The following is a 27,189-nucleotide window of genomic DNA, read 5'->3' as shown; positions in this document are numbered from 1 at the left end:
GGCCCAGGCAAGCCAGAGGATCCTGAGGCGGGCAGGGCTCACCCAGACTGTGGATTGGAGGGGAGGAGAAGGTTTCTCCAGGGGCTCCTGCAGCGAGCAGTCACACAGCTTCTCTCACTGTCAGCTCTTGTCCCGGGGAGCCTTGCTCTTGGTGTCACGCTTATTTCCCAGCAGCCTCAGCATCTTCATGTTCTTGAACTTCCCCTTCTTCTTGCCCTCAGGTTCAGCCTCCTTCTGGAACTCTGCAACAGAGAAAGAGGAATGCTTAACCAGATGGCAAGGTGAGGCCATCAGGGCAGGCCTCGTTAGCCCAGCTGCTCACCTCCCATGGGAAACTTGGGACTAATCAATTCACTAGTTAAAGCCACCCTTTGCTTCTCTGTATGCAGAGACCAGTCTCCCCCAGTGTTTTGGAGAGGACAAGGAATCCACAACTGTCAGAGCAACGGGGGACCCCTGGTGTGTGCTCTGGGTTAGATGAGAACACTAGAATGGGCTGCCTCACCAGAACGGGCCTCACCTTTCTTCTTGATCATAGCTTCCAGCATCTTGTCTTCCTCTTCCTCCCTGAAATGAGCAAGGGACACTCAATGCCCTGAGGAGGGTCTGGTCACCTGAACCCCTTCCAGCCCCAGGGCATGGGGCCGTGCCTAGGAGCGGCCCCATCACTAAACCCCAATCCCAGCACCTCTGCCGGTCCTCATCCAGGCAGTTGACAATGGCGTTGCGCTGTTCAATGAGAGTCACAAGCTCCTGCATCAGCACCTTCTCCCGACCCCGATCCTCCTCTGTCCAGTCCTTTTCTGTCAGGCAAGAAAGCCCAGATGGGAATGGTAAGAACCAGGGTTCAGGAACTGCCACCTAAATAAAGCGTGTTGGCCCCAAGCTAGACGACATGTGACAGGAGGGCAGACCCTTGTGGACCCTGGAGGGTTGGGGCCCACAAGTTCTTGCAGGAAGTAAAGGTCAATGGAAAAGGAACCAGGATAGTAGGCTACCTTCTCAAGACAAGGAGTCTCCTTCAAGGAGCCTGAGCAACACTGGCACAATACAGCTGTAAGGGCAGGAGCCAGCCGGGTGCCAGTTACTTACCCCTATAACCCTAGCTACTCAGCATGGCTGAGATTTAAGGACTCAGGTTCAAAGCCAGCCCAGGGCAGAAAAGCCTGTGAGATTCTTATCTCCAAACTATTAAAGCCAGAAATGGAGCTGTGGATCAAATGGTAGGGTGCCAGCCCTGAGTAAAGAAGTTAAGGAACAGGCCTTGGGCCTGAGTTCAAGCTCCAGTACTGGCACACATGCACACACACATACACACACCTCAAAGAGGCAGCTGCCTCCCACTTCCATGCTGCAAGCAAGTGGGTACCAGGTGGCGTCTTTGGAGAAGCACCAATGGGGTAAGCACAGAGGGGCAGGGAGGCCACAGGGGACTCCTTGCAAAGTGGCCCAAGTGGCACACAGGGACATTCACTCAAAGCCACAGAGGAGGACCGGTGGAGAGGATTTGGGGAATAGGAACCTAGCCAGGTTCCATTCGTGTGGTACACACTTGTGGCCCCTCTGGTTTCCTCCCAAGCCCCAAGTCTGTCACTACAGAGGTCCACCTGTGCCTTCGAGCGCCAGAGGATGGGTGTCCCATTTCACATTTCCTCCCTACCATTTGCCTCATGTTCAGAAACAAATACCCAGGCCGGGAGTTTGGCCTAGTGGTTAAAAGTGCTTGCCTAGCATGCACGAAGACCCGGGTTCGATTCCTTGGTACCACATATATAGAAAAAGCCGGAAGTGGTGCTGAGGCTCAAGTGGTAGAGCTCTAGCCTTGAGAAAGTCCAAGGACAGTGCTCAGGCCCTGAGCTCAAGCCCAGGACTGGCAAAAAAAAAAAAAAGAAACAAATACCCTGAGGCCACTCAGTCACTGTTCCATCCCCTACCACCTTACGTAGCCAAAACTCTCAGAAGCAGGTGACTAGTCATGTCCCCTAGTTCCGGGGGAGAGAACACAGACTCAAGAGCCATCACCCAAATGCAAATTCAGCTCTGCCATGTGGCAGATGGGGTTCAAGGAAATTCAGTCCATGACACAGCAAAGGTGGGATCAGTATTTAATTGGGGCAGCCTGACACCCCCAGTGATGGCCGTCATGTCTTTTGGGTCTCCATCCCTCATGGGGCTCTGTAGATCAGCAGCAGCATCCAAAAGCAGCAGCGGGGCCAAGCTGACCAGCCCAGGCTGGCAGGGGAATCGGCGTTCCTACATCCACTCTGACCTCAGGGTGTCGCTGTGGCTCCCGATATAGTACTGCCCCAACCTCCCGGAGCTGTGGGTGTGACTCACAGCTAGAACTAGAAGCCTGGGACATTCTGTGCCTTCCTCAAGGCCACTCCAGCCTCCCAAGGTCCCAGTCAGTCACAAGAGACAGGAGGACTGTGTGCAGGGCAGAAAGTAGCCACACCAGCTCCAACACTAGGCTCAAGGTCCCAGCCTCTGCGTACCCTCCTATGAAATGCCAGGGCTGGCACTCGCCCTGGCCACAGGGAAGAAATCAAAAGCCCTGGCTCCGGGCTCTATGGTACTATAGCCACAGAGCAGGTAAGGAGCCCATCTCCCCAGACCTGCTGAATTATAGAGTACTTTTGCATCCTGTCTCCTGGTCCCAGAACATATTCCAACACGGGTCATTTCCTCCTTACACACTAAACTACTGAGGTCCAGTAAGGCCAAGAAATGGGCCAAGGTCACACAGCAAGTTGGTTGGTCTGATCCTCATGTCCAAAATTAGCCAGGTTGCTCATGGGCCTGCTGTTTTCTGACAGCTGTCATTCTGGACATTCAGTGTCACACTCCCACCTGTCCCAGCACTTTTCTCTCATGGCTGCAGCTATTTGCCACCAATTCTGCTTGATCCCATCTTAAGACTGCTCACATGGCCCCTCCTGCCTCACTCCTGGCCTGGTCACCAGCCCGTGGACCGGCTCTTCCCCACCCCAGCTGCTGGCAGCGATGCTCACCAGGTTTGTTCAGAAGGCACCGGAGTTCGAACTCTACGTCAGCCTGCCGCTGCTCCAGGTTCTGCTGCTTGAAGCTAGAGGGTAGGATGAGAGCATGCATGAACACTGGTGTCAGGAGGTCAGGGGGCAGCGGGCACGGGGTTCTCAGCCCCCAGCACCATGGATCCCAGGCAGGAGACAAGACTCACATGTAAATGAGCTCAGACTCCCGCCGCACCAGCAGGTGCTTCTCATGAATCAGCTTGAACCAGTCCACCAGCATGTCATCCTCATGGCCCTCTGCAAGGTACAAAGCCACTGAGGCCAGGGCTAGCAGTACTTCCCAGCTTAGCCCACCCTCCACCAGGACAAGGGGCTCCTGCCACCCCAAGACCCCCCAGATGGCTCCCAGCAGCTTCAGACCAGGTGCTCCGCCACGCAGCTTCTCCTCCAGCAGAACCCCGCGGTGCTCCAGGGCATCGAGCTGGCGCTCGATGCTATCCATCTCTCCATAAATGTCCTCCTCGGGGACGTACTGATCAGCCTGGACCTGCCACACAGGGTCATGGTCACCTGAAGGCCAGCCATCCCTCCACTGATACTGGTAGAACTTGGGTGCTGTCCCTTAGCTGTCCTTTTTGTGATCTACCACTTGAGCCACAGCTCCACTTCTCAATTTTTGGTGATTGACTGGAAATAAGAGTCCCATGGACTTTTCCGCCTGGGCTGGCCTGAAGCTGAGACCCTCAGATCTCAGCCTCCTAAGGCAGTGACAGGCACAAGCCACCACGCCTGCCCATCTCTCTGCTAGTGCTGACCACTGCAGGGTGCAGGGACCTGGGCTCAATCTCACATGTCTTCCTGCACAATAGCAGACGAGCAGGGAAGGGGTAGAAATCACGACCCTACACACCCTGAGTCCCAGACATCCTGTCCTTCCTGGAAATCCTCCCCCTCCACTCCCAGGGGAGTTCCCATGCTTTCTACCACCCAGGGGGAGTGAGTGACCATTATGGAAACAACCTTGAGATTACAGAAACAATTTGGAGGACAGCTCCTCAGTTTATATACAGGCCTCTCTGGTGTTCTCGACACTGCTATTAGTAATAAGTTCAGTGCCTCCTGGGAGTTTGGCCTAGTGGTAGAGTGCTTGTCTTAGCATGCACAAAGACCCGGGTTTGATATATGGAAAAAAGCTGGAAGTGGTGCTGAGGCTCAAGTGGTACAGCTCCAGCCTTGAGAAACTCCAAGGACAGTGCTCAGGCCCTGGGCCCAAGTCCACGACTGGCAAAAATAATAATAAATAAATGCCTCTCCCACTGTTCCTGATTGCCCACGGCCCATCTACCTGCTCTAAGAGCAGCCTTCCAGTCAGGCCACCCAAGAACCCTGCTTAATCACCCAGGCCCTAGACACCCAGCTTAAGGTGCCAAGGGGAGGGTGCTGGCCCAGGTCAGCTGGGTCTCTGTAATCCCTGGTACCTTGCGTTTGATGAGTGGAAAGCCATGCCCTGGGGCAGGTGGCCTGGCAGGTTTGGGTCCTTTGGTGGCCTTCTTTGTGGCTGGAGACGCAGCAGGTGATGGCTTCCGGTTGAAAGGATTCTCCTTGCAGGAAGACTAAGGGGAGGGGCAGAATGGCTTAGGAATGAGAAGGGGGCAGCCTGATCACAAGCAGGCCCAGATCCTAGCAGTAAGAGGGAAAGGACCCTGACAAGAACAGGATTCCCCCAAATTCCAATCTGTTGCATTTAGTCATTCAACAAATACTTCCATTTCCAGAGACATGGCATTACTGGTGTTCTACCATCCCCAACGTCTAGCAGTTTGGGGGTTCAGTGGAGTCTCTTGGACTTTTTCTGCCCAGGCTGACTTATACAATCCTCAGATTTCAGCCACCTGAGTGGTTAGGCTTCCAGTGTGAACCACCAGTACCCACCCATTGGCTGCTAATTCATATGCCTTCCCACTTAAACCTCCTAAGCAGGATCAAGGGTTTGTACCTCAGTGTTTGCCTAGCATGCACAAGTCCCTGCGTTCCACCCAAACATCACACACAAATAAAGGCTAAGTCCCACAGCCACCCTGCCGAGTGGGTACTGTAATGCCCACCTTACAGCTGAGCAAGTTGAGAGGTTAAGCACCACGCTCAATGCTGCCCAGGCAGGCCTGGAAGTCACCAGCACCGAGGAGGCCTTACCACCAGACTCTAAGGCCCAGACAGGCAAAGTACCTATCCAAGGTCACCCAGCCAGCGAGTGCAAAAGCAAGAATCTTCCCCTCCTTCTGGCTGGCAGGTGAAGGAGACAGCCCTCACTCTACCAGCTAGCCCATTACCAATACTCCAGATCCCTCACGCCCTTCTGTTTCTTTGCAGAGGCCTGTGCCCATTCTGAGACCAACAGAGCTGGAGCTGGCAGGGCCCTCCTTACCACATGGGCAGTGTCAATGCTCCCCAGCTCACCAGAAGCAGCAGAGAGCTCCAAGGGGTATCAACCCACAGTCAGGGAGGGAGGGCCTGGCCTGGCCTCCACAATGACCAGTACTGGTCAGCCTGACTACAGCTGCCCAGGGTGAGCCATCTGGCCACCCTCTGCCCAGAGTTGGCCAAGTCTTAGGGCTGGAAAAAGCCTGCAGAGCAGGCTCTGTAGCCAGGAAAGAGATGTAACTAGAAGCCAGGGCAATGCCCTGACCACAGGGCAATGCCAGGTGACCACAGGGTGTTGGCACAGATAGAGAACATAGGAGTCCACATCCACAGAGCTCCTGAACACTGGCTGCTTAGACAAGTTCATCCCTAAGAAGAGACAGCATCTTCCAGCAAAGGCTGGGAGGGGCCCGACAAGGGGCCTGAGTCTGACTCCCCTGCAAGCACCTCACACACAGCACTCAACAGAGCTGCTCTGTAAGGCCTAGGTCCTGAGCCTGCCTCCTGCTGTGGACTGACCCTGTTCCTTCAGATACCAGCAAGACAGCACATGGAGCCATTTACTCCAGCATCCCTCTGAGCTAGCTGTGAGCACCCCATTTCTAGGACCACCGTGCTGGCATTACCCTGGGACCCCAGGCTGCCCCCTGCCTTGACCTGTAGCAAAAGATAGGTCTCCTGAGGGGACACCTTTCCCTCTGCTTTGCTCCAGACAACCTTCTAGAACAACCATATGTCTGTTCTCTTGGGTAGACTGTGAGCCTCTAAATGGCAAAAAAAAAAAAGTCTTAATACCATTGTGGCTGGGACTGGAAACAATGGAGGCCCAGGGAGTAAAAGAATGGACAGGAGGTGTGTGGATAAAGAGAGGCAGGTGAACAAGTCTCAAATGGGGACGAACCATGCATGGGTAGGTGAGGAGAAGGGCAGATGTGGCAGATGGATGGATAGACCAATGGTCTGAGCCTTGTTGCACAGGTGTATTGGGTGGACATAGCCAAGTCACTTAAACCAGTGGCTAGCAGGGTCTTCAGACCCTGGACACACATGGTGGTAATGGTCCTAGGATTTGAATTCGGGGCCTCACACTCAAGCTTACTTGCTCAGCTGGCACTCTACCATTTGAACCACAACTCCAGCCCTACTTTTTCTGATTGTTTTGAAGACTCAGACTTTTCTGCCTGGTCTGGCCTCAAACTGCAGTCCTCTAGATCTCAGCTTCCTGAGTAGCTAGGATTACAGGCGTAAGTACCAATGCATCCTTGGACCATTCTAGGCCCACGCCAAACCCATATCCACTTGTGAAGATGGAGCTTTGGGGAGGATGAGGGCCACGCACCTTGACCTGTAGTTGTGGGGACGCACTCCCCAGGGAAGGCACGGGGCTTTTGTCTCCAGCCAACAAGAGAGGGGTAGGGGTGGCACCAATGCAGGGCTTGGCTAGCTGGGAGCTCGGGCTGCCCCTAGTCCTGGCCTGAGGTGCCCGCTCCCCTCCAGGTGGTGTGAGTTCTCCGGAAGACAGGGAAGAGTCGACTGAGGGGCTAGCAGAGTTGGCAGGGGTGCCAGGGGCACCAGGGGCATTCACAGCAGGCTCTGAGGAGCTCTTGGGCACAGCAGGGGGTTCCAGGAGCTCCGTGCTGGCTGTGTGGCTACAGGTCTCGGATGCCAGGCTCTCCACGCTGAGGGCTGGCGATGGTGTGGCCGAAGGAGGCTCCGAGTGTGAGAGGCGGGAGGCGTGCAGAGCTGCGCAGATGAGCAAGGAGGCAGCACACATTGGGTGGTCAGGACTTCCAGCCTCACCCACCATGTGCCACTCCCTAGAGCTACAGGTAACCATAGAAACCAAGCCTTTTCCCCTTGGGGAGTGTGGGGGCAGAGCCCAGAGATCAGCAAAGGGCAGAACTCTAGTCACAAAGTATGGCTGCTCCATGCCACGACATCTTGTAGCTTATCTGTGGCTCTCACCACCCTGAAGGACTGCTGCCTCCACTTCCCCATCTGTCCCATACATCTAAGACCACTCCAAGACAAGTGGCTAGGGCAGGGGAAGTGAGATAATGCAGGCGAAGGCCAGGAAAGTAAGGCTTTCCTCCTGGCCTCTGACCTGTAGTGCAGAAGCTGGGAAGCTGGAAGGGAAGCAACATGACTACAATGAGCTGGGCACTGTAAATACCTGACTCTACTTACTTCCCAGACGAGGCCTCAGATTCAAAGTAGGGGGGCATTTACCATGGCCAGAGCTGGCTTCAAACCCAGCTGTGACCTACTCCAGAGCTCTAGGCCTCCCCTGGATCCTGTCATCTAATCCTGAATGTCCATGCACAGGGAAGGGACCTCTAGACCCCCTGGCACCATGTGTTCATGCATGTGGGCCCTCTGAGTACTTGGAGGCAGCCAGAGCCCAGCTGTGACAGAAAAGGACCAAGATGGGGAGAAAGGCAGAACCAAAATTGCAGTGTGTCAGGATAGTTCCAGTGCTAAGCCCAGATGGGCCGCCTGAAGACACTCAGAAAAGGAGCTGCTCAGCCACTGAGTGACAGTGACAGTGCCTGGGTGCCAACAGCTGCCCCGTGCCCTCCAGCGCACCATTGGGAACAGCACTTCCCTGGATCCCATGTTGAATTAGCACAGCAGGAGGTTACAAGTACAGACTTCAAGCTCATGCCTAAACCTGGCTATTTAGGAGGCTGTGATCGGAAGATCACGGTTTGAAGCCAACACAGACAGGAAAGTCAATGAGACTCATCTCCAATTAATCACTTAAAAACTAGAAGCTGTGGCTCTAAGTGGTGGAGTGCTATCCTTGAGCAACATAGCGAGGGGCATTGCCAGGTCCAGTGTTCAAGCCCTTGGACTGGCACACAAAAAATACTTTTTAACAAAAAGAAAAAAAACGTAAAGAGGAACTAGGAACTGGGTGCCAGTGGCTCACACCTGTAATCCTGGCTACTCAGGAGGCTGAGCACTGAAGATCAAGGTTTGAAGTCAGCGCAGACAGAAGTCCTCACAACTAGGATCGACAATTAACTACCATGAAAGCAGAAATGGGCACGTGGCACAAGTAGAACACCAGCCGTGAGTGGAAAAAGCTAAGGGAGAGCTCAAGGTTCTAAGTTCAAGGTTCAGTACCAGCATTAAAAAAAAGTACAGGGGCCGGGAGTTTGGCCTAGTGGTAGAGTGCTTGCCTAGCATGCACGAAGACCCGGGTTCAACTCCTCGGTACCACATACATAGAAAAAAAAAACCGGAAGTGGTACTGAGGCTCAAGAGGTAGAGTTGTAGCCTTGAGAAAATACAAGGACACTGCTCAGGCCCTGAGCTCAAGCCCAGGACTGGGAAAAAAAAAAAAAAAGTACAGACTCCAGACTCCAGACTCATGGCAGAGCCATGACTCAAATCCTGTCTCCACTACTTGAACCCTGCAGAGTCCTGCAGCCCTTCTCCCAGGCAGTGGTGCTGACACCTGCTCCAGGTCTGCTCCAGGATGAAAGGAGAGAGATGGGACCATGCAGGCAGATGGCCTCAGAGGGTCCAGGGCCACACCTGCCCCCACCCTGCCAACCCAAGGGTCAAGACGGCTCCAGGAACATCACTCACCAAGAGGGGACGCACTGGGTGCTCTTGGAGCAGGACGCTTCTTTGTCTTAGGGCTGCTTGTGGGGGTGATGCCATACCAGGGGTGCAAGGACTTGGGAGTGGACTCTGAAGGGGCCGGGGCAGGGCTAGGGGCTGAACTGGGCACCACCGCTGCTGGCACCTCTTCCTCTTCCTCCTCCTCAAAGGGGTTGTAGGGCTTGGGCTCTGGGCCAGCCGCAGGGCTCTGCTGGGCCCCCTCTTCCACACTGCCATTCTCCACCTGCCTGCTGGCCTGGCCTGGCAGCCCGGGGCTGCTGCTGGGGGGAAGTGGAGCCGGCTTCTTCTTTGGTTCTGTCTGTACTAGTGTGATCCATGGGGGGTCTTTCCTGGGGGCTGGTGACCTAGAAGGAGGCCAAGGGAGGGTCAGTCTACTGCTCTCTCAGGACAGTGTTGAATCTATTTCAAAAGGAAAGGCGCAAGCCAGGCACTGGTGGCTCATGCCAATAATCCTGGCTACTCAGGAGGCTGAGATCTAAGGATCACAGTTCTATGCCAGCCAGAGCAGAAATCTATGAGATTCTTATCCCTAATCACAAAAAAAGACAAAGGCAGTACTGTGGTTCAAGTGGTAGAGTGTTAGCCTTGAGCATAAAGGACCTCAGGGATAGCACCCCAGACCCTGAGTTCAAGCCCAAAAGAACGAGGAGGAGGAGGAAGAGGAGGAGGAGGAAGAAGAGGAACAGGAGGAGGAGGAGGAGGAGGAAGAGGAGGAGGAGGAGGAGGAGGAAGAGGAGGAGGAAGAGGAGGAGGAGGAGGAGGAGGAGGAACAGGAGGTGGAAATAGGTTACCCTTCCTTACACCCAGCCCAAGGGCCAAATTTAAGCCCAAGGCTGGCCCATACCCATCACATCAACCAAGTGCCTTGAAAGCTCAAAGAAAGTAAAACTTCAAGTCACACAGCCAAAGAAAAGGCTCTGTATAAGATCTGAACAGGGGGCTGGGAGTTTGGCCTAGTGGTAGAGTGCTTGCCTAGCATGCACAAAGACCTGGGTTCAATTCCATGGTACCTTATATAGAAAAAAGCTGGAAGTGGTACTGGGGCTCAAGTGGTAGAGATCTAGCCCTGAGAAAGCCCAAGGACAGTGCTCAGGCCCTGAGTTCAAGGCCCAGGACTGGCAAAAAAAAAGTCTGAACAAGACCCAGGCACCGATGGCTCATGCCTGTAATCCTACTCAAGAGGCTGAGATTTGAGGATAGCAGTTTGAAGCTGGCCTCGGTAGGACAGTCTGTGAGATTCTTTTCTCTGATCAACTTCCAGAAAACTGAAAGTGGTTCTGTGTCTCAAAGGGGTACAGCCTTGGGCAAAAGACCTCAGAGACAGTGCCTAGGCCCCAAGTTCAAGCCCTATGACCAACAAATAAAAAGATCTGAACAAAATCACCTGGCCCCTTATGTGTCATCTGCGGATAAGGACAGTAATGTTCCCCTGCCTCACAGGGCAGCTGTAAAGATCCCCCAAGTTGTATGGCAGGCTCTGGGCACAGCTGCAAGCCAGCAGCTACACGAACATTAGCCGTCATTCTCCCTTGCACATGGGCCAAAGCATAGTTCTCAATGAAAATAGTAATAAAAAATTAAAAAAAAAAAAACTCTGGGCCGGGAGTTTGGCCTAGTGGTAAAGTGCCTGCCTACCATGCATGAAGCCCTGGGTTCGATTCCTCATTACCACCTACACAGAAAATGCCAGAAGTGGTGCTGTAGCTCAGTAGAAAAGCACTAGCCTTGAGAAAGCTTAAAGACAGTGCTCAGGTCCCGAGTCCAAGCCCCAGGACGGGCCAAAAAAAAAAAATAAAAAACAAAAAAACAAAAAACCTTCAAAGCTTGGTGCTGGTGGCTTTCTCCTGTAAACCTAGCTATTTTGGAGGTTGAACTCTGAGAATTATGGCTCAAAGCCAGCTTGAGTAAGAAAAACTGAGACTCTTATCTCCAATTAACTACCAAAAAGCCTTTTCCTTATAAGGAAAAGCTAAGGGATAGCAATTAGGCCCTAAGTTCAAGTGCTACAGAAGAAGGGGCTGTTAGCACAGCTCTCTGTCCCCATCCAGAGACAAGCTTCTTCCTGAGCAGTCCCTGTCCATCCATGGGAAGCCCTGTCCCCACTCAGGCTCCAGGGATCCCCAGTTCATCCTTATCAGGGATTCCAAAGCCTCTCAGGGGCCAACATACCTCTCTGACAGCTTGGGTGTCCCTCTTGGCTTGGGGACAGGGGCGTCTTGCAGTCTTCCTAGATGGGAGAGAGTGAGGCAGGTCTTCATGAACAGCAGAGAAGGGCCCCGGAGGCCAACTAGAACACCTGCCTCGCCAAGGTGCACCCTTCTTCACCCCTGGCAAGTCATGGGGCCCAGGTGGCCATGGGGCCTCCCTGCCCAGGCCTTAGGAGATTAGATAAGCACCAAAGGTGACCAGGAGAACAGTTAAGGCCAAGGACTTTGCTTTCCACTTGAAAAGAGGAAGCCCACTGCCATTTAAACACGGCAGGGGTGATCTCAGCTTAGCCTAGGCACCCCTTATTCTAGAAGGCTCCCCTTGGCTCCATGTCCTCTATGAAGCCCACAGCAGTTCCTCCCTTCTTTCCCTCCTTTCCTTCCTTCTTCCATCTCCTTCTTCTTTTCCCTTTCTCCCTCCACTTTCACAAGCTTCCCATGTTCTACCAAAATGCCCATGTCTGCCTATGTTTCTCTTTCTCTCAAACACACACACACACACACACTGGCATGACCAAGTAGGTACAAAGAGGTCTGAACATTATTTGTGTCCCCAGGCTCCAGAAATGCCAAGTGGAACTACACATGTAGAATGTTCTGGTGGAAGCCCCAGGGACCCTGGGCTGCCCCCCAGGCTTCACTGCCATCTTGGGTTATAAGGACCCTGTTCCCCTGAGCTATGGGAACTCTGGCAGGTCACCGGGAAAGGACCAGGCCTCCACCCTACCACACCACACCAACTCAGGGAACCCCTGACCCTTGGCCCTCCCCAGCCAGCCAAGGAACCATCAGTCAGGCTGGACACAGGAGGTCACAGGAGAGTGGAGGGACACTTGAATGACATCAACATGTGCAGGGTTCCTGAGACACTCAGAACACAGATGAACACTCACCCCACCCCCAAAACACAAGAGCACGTTAATATCCCCCCCACACAGAAGCAGACTGGACGCAGTCCAGTGACCCAGGCAGTGAGCACTCATGAATCACCAGCGCAAACACCACACACGCTCACCGCACACTCACCTCCTAACACTCCTGGGTGCATGGGAGCAGTGATACACCAGAGGCACAGATACACTCACCCATGTGCCTGCCCACACCTCACTCACCATTCACCAGGACACCGCTGCCGCTCTGCTCCACAGAGCCGTCCTGCTGCAGGCTAGACCGGGGCCGCGGCGTCGGGGGCGTTGAGGCTGTGCTTTCAGGGGCCTTTCTGGGAGCAGGTGTAGGCCGGACTGCAGGGGGACTGGCCAGCTCCTGGGATTTGCCTGGAATCGGGGGCTTGGCGGGGACCTGAGGCCGCGCCTCAGCGCTGACCTTGGGTGCATCTGTGCCAGCCTGTGCAGCTGCTCTGGGGCTGGAAGCACCTCCATCATTATCCTTGGCTTCTGTGATTGGTGGCTGCTTTGTCTGTAGGAGGGACCCAGGCCTGGATCCTGCCCGGCCCCCTGGGCCTGGCCTGGTGCAGCGCTCAGCACAAACAAAGGTCCCCTCGTCGGGCCCATTCCTGTAGGCCCCAGGGAGCAGGGTGCTGGAGCACTGCCGACACCTGTAGGTGAAGACAAGGATGCCCCTTAGCAGGGCAGCTCTGCCAGGCACCAGCTGACCCTGCCAGGAGGATTCAGACTTACATTCAGGACTTCCCAGAAAAACAACAACAATAACTGACAGAAACAATGAAACTATAAATTTGCTTGAACTGGGATCCAGGTCTGAAGGCCAGGCAGGAAAGTTCATAAAACTCTTGTCATCAATCAGCAACATGCCAGAAGTGGAGCTGTGGCTCAAGTTACAGAACACCAACACTGAACAGAAAAAGCTAAGTGAGAGAGCATAAGGCCCTGAGTTCAAGCCTTAGTACCAGCACAAAAACAACCTGCTTGAAATCAACAACAGAAATTGTGAAATGCACCTTCAGTTTGTCCTGCAAGAGGAAGAACAAAGGTCTGCCCCAGAGGAATTTCCTTTGAGAGGGCAGCCGCCAGCTACTGGTGCAGGAAATTCATTTGGCAGTTTTCAACCAACCACTACCCTTTTGGTAGTGGTGGGAAAGGGGAGGGGGGAATTTGTGTACAAGAGCCAGGGACGGGGCTTGAGCTCAGAGCCCCAAACTCTCAGTCAGCTTTCTTGCTTCTGGCTGGTACTCCGCCATCTGAGCTGCTTCTCCAGTTCTAGCTGTTTGCTGATTAACTGGAGATAAGAATCTCTCCTATACTTGCACAGGCTGGTTTCCAACTGTGACCCTCAGATTTCATAATAGTTTTGTTTTTGTTTCGTTTCATTGCCAGTCCTGGGGGCTTGAACTCAGGATCTGGGAACTGTCCCTGAGCTTTTGTGCTCAGGGCTTGAGCCACAGCATCACTTCTGGCTTTATTGGTGATTAATTGGAGATAAGAGACTGGCTTCGAACCTTGATCCTTATATCTCAGCCTACTGAGTAGCTAGAATTACAGGATTTTGTTTATGCCTTGCTGGGAATCAAAGCCAGGACCTCATACTTAACATCTGTGTTTCGCCTTTCCAGTAAGCTAGTCCCAGTCCCAGCCAGATTTGGTGGGTTTTGCAGTGATGGGGATGGAAATGGAACCCAGGGTTCATACAGTAGGCAGTCTCTCCACCATTATGCCACATCCCCGACCCAGGTTCATTTGCTTTGTGTTTTGTTTTGTTTTGTTTTTGACAGTCCTGGGACATGAACTCAGGACCTGAGCACTGTCCTTGGGCTTTCTTCAAGGCTAGTGCTCTAGCACTTGAGCCTCAGCACCACTTCTGACTTTTTCTGTGTATGTGGTACCAAGGAATTGAACCAGGGTCTTCGTGCATGCTAGGCAAGCACTCTACCACTAGGCCAAACTACTGGCCCCCTTCATTTGTTTTGTAATGAAACAATAAAACAAAGTTTTGTAACTCTTATTCCAGTAGTGTATCTATTGATACACTGCAGGTATTTACATCTAGTAGATGCCAAATGCCTTTTTTTTAACTAAGAGTTAGCAAAAAGTTGCTAAACCTCTGACCAGGGGCCAGTTCAACCTGTTTCCTTGCATCTCCACTCTGCAGTAAGATGACTGGAGCTCTACACCTACCCACTAAACCCAGTCCTACTGATATTCAATTTTCTTTTTTTTGCCAGTCTCAGGGCTTGGACTCAGGGCCTGAGCACCGACCTTGGGTTTCCTTAAGGCTATAGCTCTCCCACTTGAGCCACAGCACCATTTCCGGCTTTTTCTATATATGTGCTACCAAGGAATTGAACCTGGGTCTTCATGAATGCTAGGCAAGCACTCTTTTTTTTTTATTTATTCAAGTTTTAAATATTCTTTATTTGACATTTATACATAAGCCACACTAAAATGCCTTTCAATAAGTAAAGGCAGTTTTCAGAAATGGGGAATTCTAATTAAATTGGTATAGTCAAGACCAAAAATATAGACATTGCCTCATCTTCAATCATTGCCTCTAACAGGCACTTAACCACAAGCCAGTGTTACTTAAATCGGGACTGTCCAAAAACATTCTGTCAGCCATTCATGATTTGAAATCTGATGATCAGAGATCAATTGGATTATGGTACACATTAAAAAGCCATGAGACATTTGTTTTGCAATAAATAGTTAAGGCAGTGCTATTACTCATGTGTAGCTTTTTTGAGATACGCTATCAAATCTGCCCTTTCTCCCTTCTTCTTAATGCCAGCGAAGTTCATTTCTGCTCCAGGGATGTACTTTTGGGATTCTCCAAGGACTCTATCAGTGTATCCTCTCCCCAGGTAGGCAAGCACTCTTAAGACTAGGTTTGGCCTAGTCTTTTGGGCTAGATGCTAGTGTTCACATTGCAATCCTAGTTATTCAGGAGACTGAGATCTGAGGATCATGGTTCAAAGCCAGCCCAGGCAGGAAAGGCTATTATCTCCACTAAAATTCAAGTGATAGAGTGCTAGCTTTGAGCAAAAAGAATCTCAGCCAGAGCCCAGGCCCTGAGTTCAAGCCCAAGGACAAAAACAAAAGAAAAAAATTGGCGGGGCTAAAAGTGTACCTTATTGGTAGAACTTATCTAGCATGTGAAGAGCCTGGATTCAATTACCAGAACTTTTTTTTATTATTATTATTATCTGATCAGGGTCTTGGTGGCCCATGCCTATAATACTAGCTACTCAGTGGGCTGAGATCTGAGGATTACAGGCTAAAGCCAACAAATCCCCAGAGACTCTTATCCTCTATTAACCAGAAAAAGTCGGAAGTGGGGCTGTGTCACCAATGGTAATGTGCCAGCCTTGAAAGCAAAGTGAGAGCACGAGACCCCCAAGCCCCAGTATTGACACATGCACACACACACACACACACACACACACACACACACACACACAATTTTTTTTCACCATCACCAAGACTACTTAGTTTGCCCTATAGTAAAGTAGATAAGAGCCAGGAGTTCTGACATGGTGACACCTGGCACACATGGCTGCTGAACTACACAAGCAATCTCCCTTCCAGCTTCTGGCATGACAGGGACACATCCTGCCACCCCTCCCCACATGCATGACTTCCTTCCCCCCCACCCCCGTCCCCCACTCACCGGAAGCAGTGGCGGTGGTAGAGCCTGCCCTCAGCCAGGTACCGCTGCACCAGATGCACGTGCTGCCCGCAGGCTGCACAGGTGCTGCTGGGGGCCCGGTGGAGGCCCTGCTCTGCCAAGCTGCCGGCGAGCTCCTCACCCTGCAAACGAGGGGGATCAGTCTCCAGCTGTGCTGTTCTCCTACCCACCTCCCCAGCCTCAGAGTGGTCCTATGCAAAGATCGGAGCCCTAGGAGGTCAGAGGTCAGGAGGCTGTCACTATGGCCCAGGATAGAAACAAAAACAAAACAACAAAAAGCAGACTTCTAAGCCAGGTACCTGAGGCGCCTGTAATCCTAGCTACTCAGGAGGCACAGCCTTGAACAAAAAGAAGCTTAGGGACAGAGTCCTGGCCCTGATTCAAGTCCGAAAGCTGGCATGCGTGCGCACACACACACATACACACACATGCACCCTCTTCTGCTTTCCCATTGAAGGCAGCTCTAGACTACAGTCACTCCTGGTGGCTGCTTTCCTTTGGGGTGGTCACAGAGAGTCCCTGTGGGGCTCTTCCCTCCTAGCTCCCCTCCCTGTCTCCTCTGCATGCTCCTCCAGAGCTGCAGTTAAACCCCAGCTGTGGGATCGGAAGCTCATGACCGGCCTCTCTGGCCCTTGACTCTCTAGAGCATTGGAAAATCAGATGTCCTTAGACAAGTGACTGGCAGGGTGTCCCCACTTCATGCCAGGCTGACACCAACCTCCAGGTCATTAGGAGGACTGGATGGACCCAGGCTCAGTGGTCTGTAGTTCTGCCTCAACCGGAAGTCAGGGGGAGGAGTCACCTCATTATTCTTCACAGCCTCAAAATGGCCAGTCAGCCTGGGGCCTCCCCTCCCTTCCCATCCCAGATATGCCAGAGCCCTGGGATTCAACCTGTCCCACCAACAAGCCAACTTCCTCCCATGACAGTTAGTACAATGACCACTGTCCCCAATCTCTCCACTCTGGGCATCCGCCTACCTGAGCCTCGTCTTCTGGCTCCACAGCCGCAGGTGCCACTGGTGGGGAAGAAGGTGATGATGGCACGTCCTTTCTAGGTGGTGAGACACCAGCTGCCACGAAACAGGAAAGGTCCTGAGGCAGGCAGAGATCCTAGAGCCCAGGAGGTCCCAACCTGCCTGAAGACTTGAGTTCCGCAGCCATGGCCTCTGGGCAGGACACCTGATACAGATTGGACAAAAACAGGCTCCCCCATCACAGACCAAAGGACACCCTCCCTTTCTTTTTTTATTTTCTTATTTCTTTATTTTCTAATTTTATTTTGGTGCCAGTACTGGAGCTTGAACTCAGAGCTTGAACACTGTCCCTTGGCTTTTGGCTCGAGACTGGTGCTCTACCACTTGAGCCATAGCTACATTTCTGGCTTTTGGTGGTTTGTTGGCAATCAGATTCTCTTGGGGGGCCGGGAGTTTGGTCTAGTGGTTAAAGTGCTTGCCTAGCATGCATGAAGACCCGGGTTCGATTCATCGGTACCACATGCATAGAAAAAAGCTGGAAGTGGTGCTGTGGCTCAAGTGGTAGAGCTTTAGCTGTGAGAAAGCCCAAGGACAATGCTCAGGCCCTGAGTTCAAGCCCCAGGACTGGCAAAAAATAAGAGTCACTTGATCCTTTCCTACTCAGGCTTGTCTTTACATTGTGTCCCTCCTAGCTTAGCCTCCTGAGAAGCTAGGACTGTAGGCATGAGCTACCAGTACCAGCCTGCCTGACACTTTCACTTTCAAACTACTTTCCGAAGACAAGCCACCGAACCTAATGAGCCTCTAGACAGGGAGCCAGAAGTCTTTACTGCCCTGGGTCCCAAGAGGCCAGTTTCCCAGCATCCTCCCACCAGGTAAGGGGCTAAGAAAGAAAAGCACACAAAGGCTAACCTGAAGGCTGAGGAAAGAGGCCTATCCCAGGTGAGCAGATGTGGCCCAGAACCCTGCCTGTAGCCCCTCAACAGAGAAAGCCCGCCCAGAGCTCCTCTCAAGACCTTTGCCTTCCTCCTCCACAAGTATTAAACAAAGCACTTAGCCGGGCGCAGTGGCTCACGCCTTTAATCCTAACTACTCAGGAGGCTGAGATCTGAGGATCAAGGTTCAAAGCCAGCCTGGGCACAAAAGGACCTGAGACTCTTATCTCTAATTAACTTCTAGAAAATGGGAAGTGGGACTTGGCCCCTGGGTAGGGCAGTAGCCTTGAGCTGAAGAGCTCAAAAAAAGCACTTGCTTTCCACCCAAGAACAAAAACAAAACCCCAAATTCCAGAGAATGGTATTCCTACTGAACGCATTGTAAAATAAGCGAAGTTCCTTACTGAGATCTACTCTAACAAGAACCAGACTTCATTTCATAGTCGGTTCGTGCAGCCTAAAATCATTCAGTGGATGCTAACCACACACTTACAAGGCAGAAAAGCTCAGTGCTGGCAGTTCTTACCTGTCATCCTAGCTATTCAGGGGGCTAAGATCTGAGGATGGGAGCTCACAGCTTAGTTTAAAAAAAAAGTCTCCAAGAGTCTTATCTCCAGTTTCCCAGAAACAATGGAAAGTGGAGGTGTGGCTCAAGTGGTAGAATGCCAGCCATGAGTGAAAAAAGCCAAGCAAGAAAGTGAAGCCCCAGGGCCGGGAGTTTGGCCTAGTGGTTAAAGTGCTTGCCTAGCATGCATGAAGACCCGGGTTCGATTCCTTGGTATCACATACATAGAAAAAAGCCGGAAGTGGTGCTGAGGCTCAAGTGGTAGAGCTCTAGCCTTGAGAAAGTCCAAGGACAGTGCTCAGGCCCTGAGCTCAAGCCCAGGACTGGTAAAAAAAAAAAAAGAAAGAAAGTGAAGCCCTGAATGTACACCCTATATTGGCACAAAATAAACGAAACAGAAGTGCAGATATGTTTGTACTTCAAGTGTTGTACTGGGAAGAAGTATTTCTTGAAAGGTTTCAGCTATATATGTGTGCATATTCTTGGAGTGAAACAGGAAATGTCTTTCTTACTGTGAGTCATACTAGAAATTCTGGAATCCTGGTGGCCTAGGCAAGTCCCTACAAGATTTTCCCACTGTGATAGCACCACCCACTCCTCCCTGCACCGTTCTCATTTCTTCCTCCACGTCCTCCCCAGCACCACACACCCCTATCACCCGTGGCCGGCAACATTCTACCTCCAGATCTGTCTCAAGGCTGCCCAGGCAGCCATGTCCTCCCCCTCCCCTTCCTTGTCTGAGACTCAGTCCAAATAGTATCTCCTCAAAAGCCCTCCCCTACCACTCATCTGAGATCTGAGAATTGGCTGTTCGAAGCAGCTCCTAAGGACAACCCTGGTGGCTCACACCTGCGATCCTAGCTACTCAAGAGGCTGACATTTGAGGACTGCGGTTCAAAGCCAGCTCAGACAGTGAAGTCTGTCAATTTTTTTTCCAGTTACCCACACCAAAAAAAAAAAAAAAAGCTGGACATACAGGTGTTTGACTTTGCCAGGCACTGGTGGTTCATGTCCGTAATTCTAGCTACTCAGGAGGCTGAGAGCTGAGGATTGCGGTTCAAAGCCAGCCAGGACAGGAAAGTCTTATCCTTAATTAACTACCAGAAAACCAGAAGTGGCAGAGCACTAACCAGGCCCATAGTTCAAGCCCTACAACTAACAACAACAACAACAACAACAAAAAAGGTGTGTGGCTGAAATAGTAGAATACCAATCTTGAGCAAAAACACACTAAGAGGTAGTGCCCAGGCCTTGAGTTCAAGCCCAGTCCTATCACAAAGAAGGAGAGAAGAGAAAGAGAAGGAAGTTGGGCTGGGATTGACCGCATGGAGAACAGGCAGGAGACAGGACAAGGTAGGATCTGGGACCCGCAGGCAGCAGGTCTCATTTAACACTCCTACTTGACCCTGTTCAAATTCTCTGCTGTGTGTTCTTGAGTGTCCTGCTTCTCATCTCTCGGCCTACTTTCACCCAGGAAGAAAGGGAGGCCTAGATGTCCCAGGAGAGGTTTCTGCCCAGGGACAACTAGCAGCCTCACAAGCAGAAGCAACCCGTCACCCAGACCCCCTGGTTTGGAGGCCTTGGAAGTGAAAACCCAAGGAATGGGGTGATCATCTTCAGGAAGAAAACGTTCAGGGGAGCGTCTGCCCACAGGACGTGCAGGGAGGTGAACGCAGAAAGTGAGCTCACCCCGTCTCACCTCCTGACTTCATTTTGTCCATTTTCTGGTTTTTTGCATTTGATGTTCCGTACCCCCACCCAGACAGTGAGCAGTGATCATGCTTGATCATGCGCCTGGCTGTGACCCCAGGCCCTGCAACAAGTTAATAAGTGATTCCACAAATGAATGATGGCTGCCTTCCTAGCTATATGCCCTGTGCAATCCCGCAGCAGGGCTGGATCCCCACTCACCTTGGCCAGGGCTGGTGAAGTGGTTATAGTATTGGGACACGTAGGTCATGATGCTGAGACAGTCAGGGACACGCATGGAGACCATGTCATTGGGGTCCAGGAGGGCAGGGATCCCCAGCTCCTTCTCTGCCACTTCAAAAGCCTGGAGTGGGGCAGGTGAAGTCATGGCAGAAAAGGAAAATAACGGGGGAAGGCTGTGTGAATGGCCACCTCCCAGCTAGGCTCAGTTGGGAGTGGGTGACAGGGGCTCCCCTCAGTTCTAGAGCCCCATAAGTGGCCTGGAAAAGGGAGAAGCCTTTGAAGCGGGAAGTGGGGAGGAGGAGGGGCAGGAAGAGCCTCCCGCAGGCAAAGCCACCCAAGTCTCCTGTCCCCCCAGCACACATGCATGTGCATGCACACAGCCTCAGGGGCTTGCATCTGTCTGGGAACTCACCAAACGGTTATTCTCGAAGACATTGTCCTTGGAAAGTGAGTCAAAGTCTCTGCAAGAAGCATGGAGGAAGAGGTCAAGAAAGGAGATGACTGCTGGATGCTGGTGGCTCATGCCTCTAATCCAAGCTACTGAGAAGGCTGAAATCTGAGGATCATAGTTTGAAGCCAGCCCTTCAGGGAATGTCTTCCCCACTAGTTCTGAGGTTTGAACTCAGAGGTGGGCACTGGAGCTGCTGCTGCTTCTTTTATTTTTTGGCCAGTCCTGGGGACTGAACTCAGGGCCTGAACACTGTCCTTGGGCTTTCCTCAAGGGCAATGCTCTACCACTTGAGCCACAGCACCACTTCCAGCTTTTCTATGTATGTGGTATGGAGGAATGGAACCTGGGTCTTCGTGCATGCTAGGCAAGCACTCCACCACTAGGTCGAACTCCTGGCCTCCCTGAACTTGTTTTTGCTCAAGGCCAGCATTCTACCACTTGAGCCACAGCACCACTTCCAGCTTTTTCTGTGTATGTGGTACTGAGAAATCAAACCAAGGGCTTCATGTATGCTAGGCAAGCACTCTACCCCTATGCCACATTCCTCATGTCCTCTGTGAGACTTTTATCTTCAATTAACCACCCAAAAATCCAGGAGTAGAGCTGTGGCTCAAGTGGCAGAGTACTAGCTTTGAGCAAAAAAGCTCAGGAACAGCACCCAGTTCAAGTCCCAGGACAGAAAAAGAAAACAGGAGGTGATGGGTGGAGTCTGAAGTCAAAAACGAAGGACAGCCCTGGCCTTGTCCTCACCAGTGTCACATTCAGCTCCCAGGGTTAGGGGAAGGAGGCTGTGTGATTCCTGGGGAGGGAACTGAGGCGGCAAGCCCATGCTAATGGAGCTGGAAGAGGAGTGAGCTTGCTGTATCTCTGAGCCCTGGAGGATGGGAAATCACCTGGAAGCCGGGGGGAGGGTCAGATCTCGTCCCTTCCCTTCCAGATTCTTCCTCTAACAGCCATCTCCAGGTCAATTGCAATGACTCAACCAAGGCCAGGATTTCCACCCCTAGATGACTGGTCAGTCAGCCCAGGGCTGAGCCTGTATTTTCAGAGCCTGTACTGAGAGGTTTGAATGCAGCGCCTGAGCTGTCCCTGAATCCCTGAGCCTCATTGTGCCAGCCATATGAGCAATTCTGTATTGATAGGTTTTTACCCCATTCTACAAATGAGGAGACTGAGGCTGGGACTGCCTTAGGTTTCCATACTTCTGGCAGTCACACTCCCATAAACCACAGAAACCCTAAGTGCACCCCAAGCCTAGCTCAGCCTCAGGATAAGCTTTTTCTTTCCTTTTCTTTTTTTGCCAGCGCTGGGACTTGAACTCAGGGCCTGGACACTGTCCCTGAGCTTCTTTTGCTCAAGGCTAAGCCACCTTTTAGCACAAGTATTTTTTCTTAACAGAGCCAGGAATAGAAGTGTGAACCACAATGGAAATGGCACCCCCTCCAGCCAGTGCAGCTGGGTCATTCCTGGGGATTCTGGGACAGCTTCCATTAAGGGGTAAAGGGGTTTCCCAGTTTCTAAACTGGAACAGGTGAGACAAAGCAGGACCTGCGGTGGTGAGGGGCAGCTGGCAGGCCTGCTTTTTTATTTAGCGAGGCAGAGAGCAGCTCAGCTTGGGCCTCCTGAGAGAGCATAGGCATTCCCTTCCTTGTATGGTGGAAAACTGCAGCTCATCCAGCCAGCCAGGTGGGCGCCAAACAAGGGCAGCCGCTGTGGCCTGGATTCCAGGCCTGCTCTCCCAAGCTGGACTGTGTGACCACAGACAGACTTTCTCCAGCCTCTATTCCCCTATATGTGAACCAGGACCCCAATTCCCAGACCTCCTAGATATTCAGCAGGTAAGCACAACCACTTTGCCACCCCAGGTACTCACCAGTCTCTTGCAGGTCCTGTGGACCCTGGGCAGAGGCAGGATAAGGCGAGTCTACAGAATCATGGTAGTTCCAGGTCTCCTTATGCCAACTATGGCCAGGACCCTTGACTGCCTCAAGAATTAACTCTCTGCCTAAGAGCAGACTTCAGGAAAGACCCCCTCTGTGCTGTAGGTGACCCCAGCATGGAGCCAGGGACCATCAGCCACCCCAACATTTATTTATAACTCCTCAACAGAGGTCCCAAAAGGCCTGTGGTCACATTTGTCACCCCAACACTCTACACATTTCCTAGTACTTAGGGATGCTGCATAATGTTGGTTGAATGAGTAAATGCTGAACACTGAAAACTCCCCACAGTCCCCTCGCAGAACACTGCAGTTTCCCCCCTGAATCCTCTCCCCGCCCATCTCTGCCCTAATCAACATCTGGGTTTTGGTAACATAGATCTTTTCTAAGGATTTCCAGAGGCCTGGAAAGTTCCATTTGGCTCTAGGGGAGATAAAGGAACAAAAAGAAAACCCACAAGATCCCTTTGCCTCAAGGGAATGTGTGAGGGGGAAGAGAGGGCATGGAGCAACCCTTCACCCAGCTGCAGGGGCCTGACTGGCACCTAGGCTGGGCACAAGGCCCCCGAGACTTGAAGCACTGTATAGGATGGCTCTTGCTCCCACCCCCAGCCCCATCCCTACTCTTGGGGAGGCTAGTCCCTAAGGTAGATTGCTTGCCTAGCACATATGAGGTCCTAGCCTCAATTCCCAGCAACAACAACAACAATAACAATAGCAGATATTGGCCTCTACCCATAATTGAGATGTCCCCTATATACATTTTTGGGGGGATCTGGGCCTCAGTTTCTCTTCTATACAATGGGCTGGCTGCCCAGACTCTGGCCTTCCTGGCAAATGCCTAGTTTCAATTCTGAAAAAGTCCTGGAGGAGAAAAACACTTCTCTCTACATGTTCTCAGGCTACATCTTCCTTCTTCCCCACCAAAAAAATCCCACATGGCTCTGGACACCCATCCTTAGCCAGCTGAAGAGGTCCCTGCAAACCTAGCCCGCCCCATGTTCTGGCTCTGGCTATGCCACCTCTATGTCACCTCGGCATATCTCAGCCCAGCTGTGGCCATACCTCAGACCTTGCACTGAACTGGGGCTCAGGCCCAGCCCTTACCTGACTCTGACCTTCTCCTTGAAGACTGTGCTGTTCTGGGGGCTTCCCTTGAGGAACTTGGACAGAGCACATAGGTTGTGTGGGAATGTGTGTCGGGTTTTTGTGCTGTCAGCTGGCATCTCCATTACTAAGTCCAAAGTCCAACACACAGCAGCAACTTTATAAATATTTGTCACATAAAATGAAAGGGTCAAAATACCATCACCTCTCCCTATAGCCTAATAACATCTCTGAATGTTAATTGCATGCTTACTATCTCATCTAACCCTCACAACAAGCCTGTGGGGTAGGTCCTGTTATCCTATCTAGATAGGAGTATCTAGATGCCTGGCAGGACCAACAATTTACCCAGGGACTCAAATCCAAGAATCAGGCTCTAGTGCAATAGTTAGCGCACTAGACTTTCAAATCCAAGAATCAGGCAGCCAGTGCATCCATGTCAACAGACTTAGAACTGCCACCCTGCTCAGCTTGATACCCAGACATATCCTCTCTAAGCCTGATGCTTGTCTCTGGCCTTAGCACCTGTCCCCAGCCAAAACAGAAGATCCCTGGAGCCAGGGTTCTAACACAGAGTCAGATCCACCTTCTCCACCTCAAGCCCTGCTCGTGAGCTCCATGGCCCTTGCTGCCGGGCCTCCATTAGAAATGGCGTATGCTCTGTGGAACAGCTCATGTACATCACCTGGTTGCCTATGGCTTCAAAACCCTCAAACCTCTCTCCTCCAGGGCCCAGCCTAGCAGACAACTACTTCGGGGTTACCTCAGTAACCCAGAAGTGTAGGTGCCATCAGATCTTTGAGGTGATCCTTCACAGCCCAAGACCAAGACTTCTATCCCTAACTTGCCACTGAGACCTGAAGCAAAAAGGAATGGTAGGCACCAAATGAACCTCATTGTTTTGTGAATGAATGAATGAACAGGCTCTGAGGGCAGAGAGCTGAGAGAGAAGCCCCAGGTCAGCTAAGCTGGAGATCTGAACACATTTTTCCATGAGATTCTCAATGAGCAGCTCTAAGCAGGAAGAGGCCATTTCCTGGCCTGGGATAGCCGGGAGATGGTTGTGAGCCTTCCCAATGCCATCTGCCTGAGCCTTCTTCCTTGCCCACCCTGGGGCACACACCCGGGGAAGCAGGTCTAACTCCTAATTGAGGAGGTGCTAGGGAATGTGGCAGACCACCAGTAAGCAGCAGTTATTCACTAATTTGTCCCAGAGACAAATCCCTGCCAAATCAAAAGTAGAGTTCAGGGACAGAGGCATGGCTCAAGTGGTAGAGCACCAACTAAGCAAGCAGGTCCAGCAAGTGCCAGGCCCCCAGTGTTCCAAGCCCCAGTACCAGCAGGGGAGCCTGGGGGGGCGGTGTCTCCATGGTTCCTTCAGGGCAGGTCCCTCAGGGGCCAGCCCCTGCGCCTTGTGGGAGTGGGGGAGTGGGCCCCCCAGTCTGGGTTCTTTGGCTGTGCTAGAAGTTGGCCTCATAAAGAGCTTAAAAGAACTATATTTAATGGCCCACATTCCTCCGGGAAACTCAACATTCAGACTCTGAAGAGTCAGCTGATGGCAGTCTGGGCAGAGAGCGTCCTGACTGGGGAGGGCGCGGGGAGGGCGCGGGGTGGGCGCGGGGTGGGGCAGGCCGGGCTGGTCCCCAGATGACCAAAACGGTCGGCGGTGGGCGCTCCCGGGTGTCTGCGGCTCCCCGCCCCCGCTGGCACCAGGGCTCCTCCTGGTCCCCCCGACAGTCACATTGTGGGGTGGTGTGTCCCGGAGAAGGGGCGCAGGGCCCGGAGGGCGGGGCCCGGTGGCGGGGGGGGGGGCAGGGCCGCCCCGGGGTCGGGGTCGGGACGGGGTGGTCCCCGGGTCCCCCCAGGGGCGGCGCCCACCCCCGCGTCACTAAGGGGGGCCCCCCCCCGCCGCCGCCCCGGGACTCACAGCAGGTCGGGCCGGTGCCGGTGCAGGATGGCGCAGAAGGCCAGGCCGTCCCGGAAGGAGCCGCTCAGGTCACGGACGTCCACGCCGCGGTAGCCTTCGCACTGGCGGCGACACCAGGCCAGCAGCGCGCCTCGAGGTCCCGCCATGGCCGGCGCGGGGTCCCGGCGGCTGCCGGATCTGCTCCGGACCGAGGAGGAGGGCTCGGCGCCGAGGTCAGCTCCGGGATCCGCTCCGGGATCCGCTCCGCGATGGGCTGCGCTCGGCTCCCGCGGCCGCCGCGCGGGCCCCGCTTCCGGGCGCGGAGCTCGGGCGCCCACCGGCGGGCGGGGCGGGGCCTCGGTGTGCTCCCTGGGCTCGGCGCGGCCGTCCCCGCCCGCCCGCCTGCCCCAACCTGCCCGGGCCGCCGCCGCCGCCGCCGCTTACTCACCGCGGCCAGCCGTCCTCCCTGCGGGCCGGCCGCGGGCGCCCGCCGCCGCCCCGTCCCCGCCCGCCGCCGCCCGGGGAGCGGGAGAGGGGAGGGCGCGCCCCGCCCGGCCGAGGCCCCGCCCCCGGTGCCGCCCCCCCCCCGCACCCCGCGATCCCGCTCAGGAGTCCTGGCGTGGGGACCATCCACCCCACGCTGGCTCTGCCCGGCGGTCCTCCAGGCCGGTTTCTAAACTCACCCACTCCTAAAGCTGGGCAGTTCCCCTGCAGACCTCAACAAGACCCCCCCCACACACACAACCTCCACCATGCTGGCCGCAGCACAACACCCCAAGTACCAGCCTGCCGGCTCTACTTTCCCATCCCCGCCCTCGGCAGGCCTGGGTAATTCAGCCCCCTCTACCATCTGCCCTGAAATCCTCCATGGGGTGCTGGGATTGAGCCCCACAGCCAGCTGGCCCTGCTCAGCCCCGCTCATCTGGGATCTCTGTCCCCCCCCATACACACACACACACACACACACACACACACACACACATACACACACTCTTCTGGAGCACTGATTTTACTGGCAGTGGGCTGGCCTGGTGACCTATCTGTGTGTCCTGGGGTCTGAGGCCCAGAGACACATCTGGCTTTGGAAGGGCCCCAGCCTCTCTGGCCATCTGCTGGCCCCTTCCAGATCCAGGCCAGTGGACCCCTCCACAGAAACCTCCAGGCAGATGAATCAGCCTGGCTGTTGCACAGGCAGTGATGTCACGCTGACCCATGCAGCCCATTCAAATGGGTTTGTTGCTCTCTCCCAAGGAACAAGGTCTTAGTCATCTGGTTCTGGAGGCAAATCTCAGGCCCCGGTTCTGGTTCTCCCACTTCTTAGCTATGTGACCCAGTGCCTCCATGAACCTCAGTTTCTACATCTTGAAAAAGAGAGCTAAGTGTGGTGGTGTGCTCCTATAGCGTCAGCAGACTAGAGGCAGGAGCATTTCTAGTTCAAAACCAGTTTGGGCCACATAGCAAGTTCAGGCCAGCCTATGCTATGTGTATAGACATTTTGTCTCAATAAACAAAAAACAAAGACCAA

General features: G+C 53.2%; 1 protein-coding gene across 1 annotated transcript; it reads right to left on the bottom strand.

Moving 5' to 3' along the window:
• Micall1 (MICAL like 1) lies at positions 1-25,891 on the bottom strand. Its single transcript, XM_090328679.1, has 16 exons — positions 25,686-25,891; positions 20,674-20,722; positions 20,241-20,382; positions 16,834-16,925; positions 15,836-15,975; positions 12,367-12,809; positions 11,217-11,274; positions 9,012-9,391; positions 6,754-7,157; positions 4,472-4,606; positions 3,414-3,540; positions 3,200-3,290; positions 3,012-3,085; positions 689-803; positions 521-567; positions 1-242 (listed from the first exon to the last, which is right to left on the bottom strand). Exons 1-16 carry the CDS (start codon positions 25,829-25,831, stop codon positions 121-123), a joined length of 2,565 nt encoding a protein of 854 aa, XP_090184805.1. The 5' UTR covers positions 25,832-25,891; the 3' UTR covers positions 1-120.
• Positions 25,892-27,189: the final 1,298 nt, after the last annotated feature.

This window comes from Megascapheus bottae, chromosome 2 (genome assembly GCF_031878675.1).
Source record: "Megascapheus bottae isolate mThoBot1 chromosome 2, mThoBot2.hap1, whole genome shotgun sequence".
In the NCBI taxonomy this organism is placed as follows: domain Eukaryota; kingdom Metazoa; phylum Chordata; class Mammalia; order Rodentia; family Geomyidae; genus Megascapheus; species Megascapheus bottae.
This window is presented reverse-complemented; position numbering and strand designations above follow the sequence as displayed.

Bases quoted from the DNA above. Each gene is read 5' to 3' on its own strand.
- Micall1 (XM_090328679.1), bottom strand. From the start codon at position 25,831: ATGGCGGGACCTCGAGGCGCGCTGCTGGCCTGGTGTCGCCGCCAGTGC. The intron at 3,086-3,199 runs GTGAGTCTTGTC...CCTACCCTCTAG, and splicing joins GAGTCTGAGCTCATTTACAT to CTTCAAGCAGCAGAACCTGG. The intron at 804-3,011 runs GTGAGCATCGCT...CTTGCCTGACAG, and splicing joins GTGCCTTCTGAACAAACCTG to AAAAGGACTGGACAGAGGAG.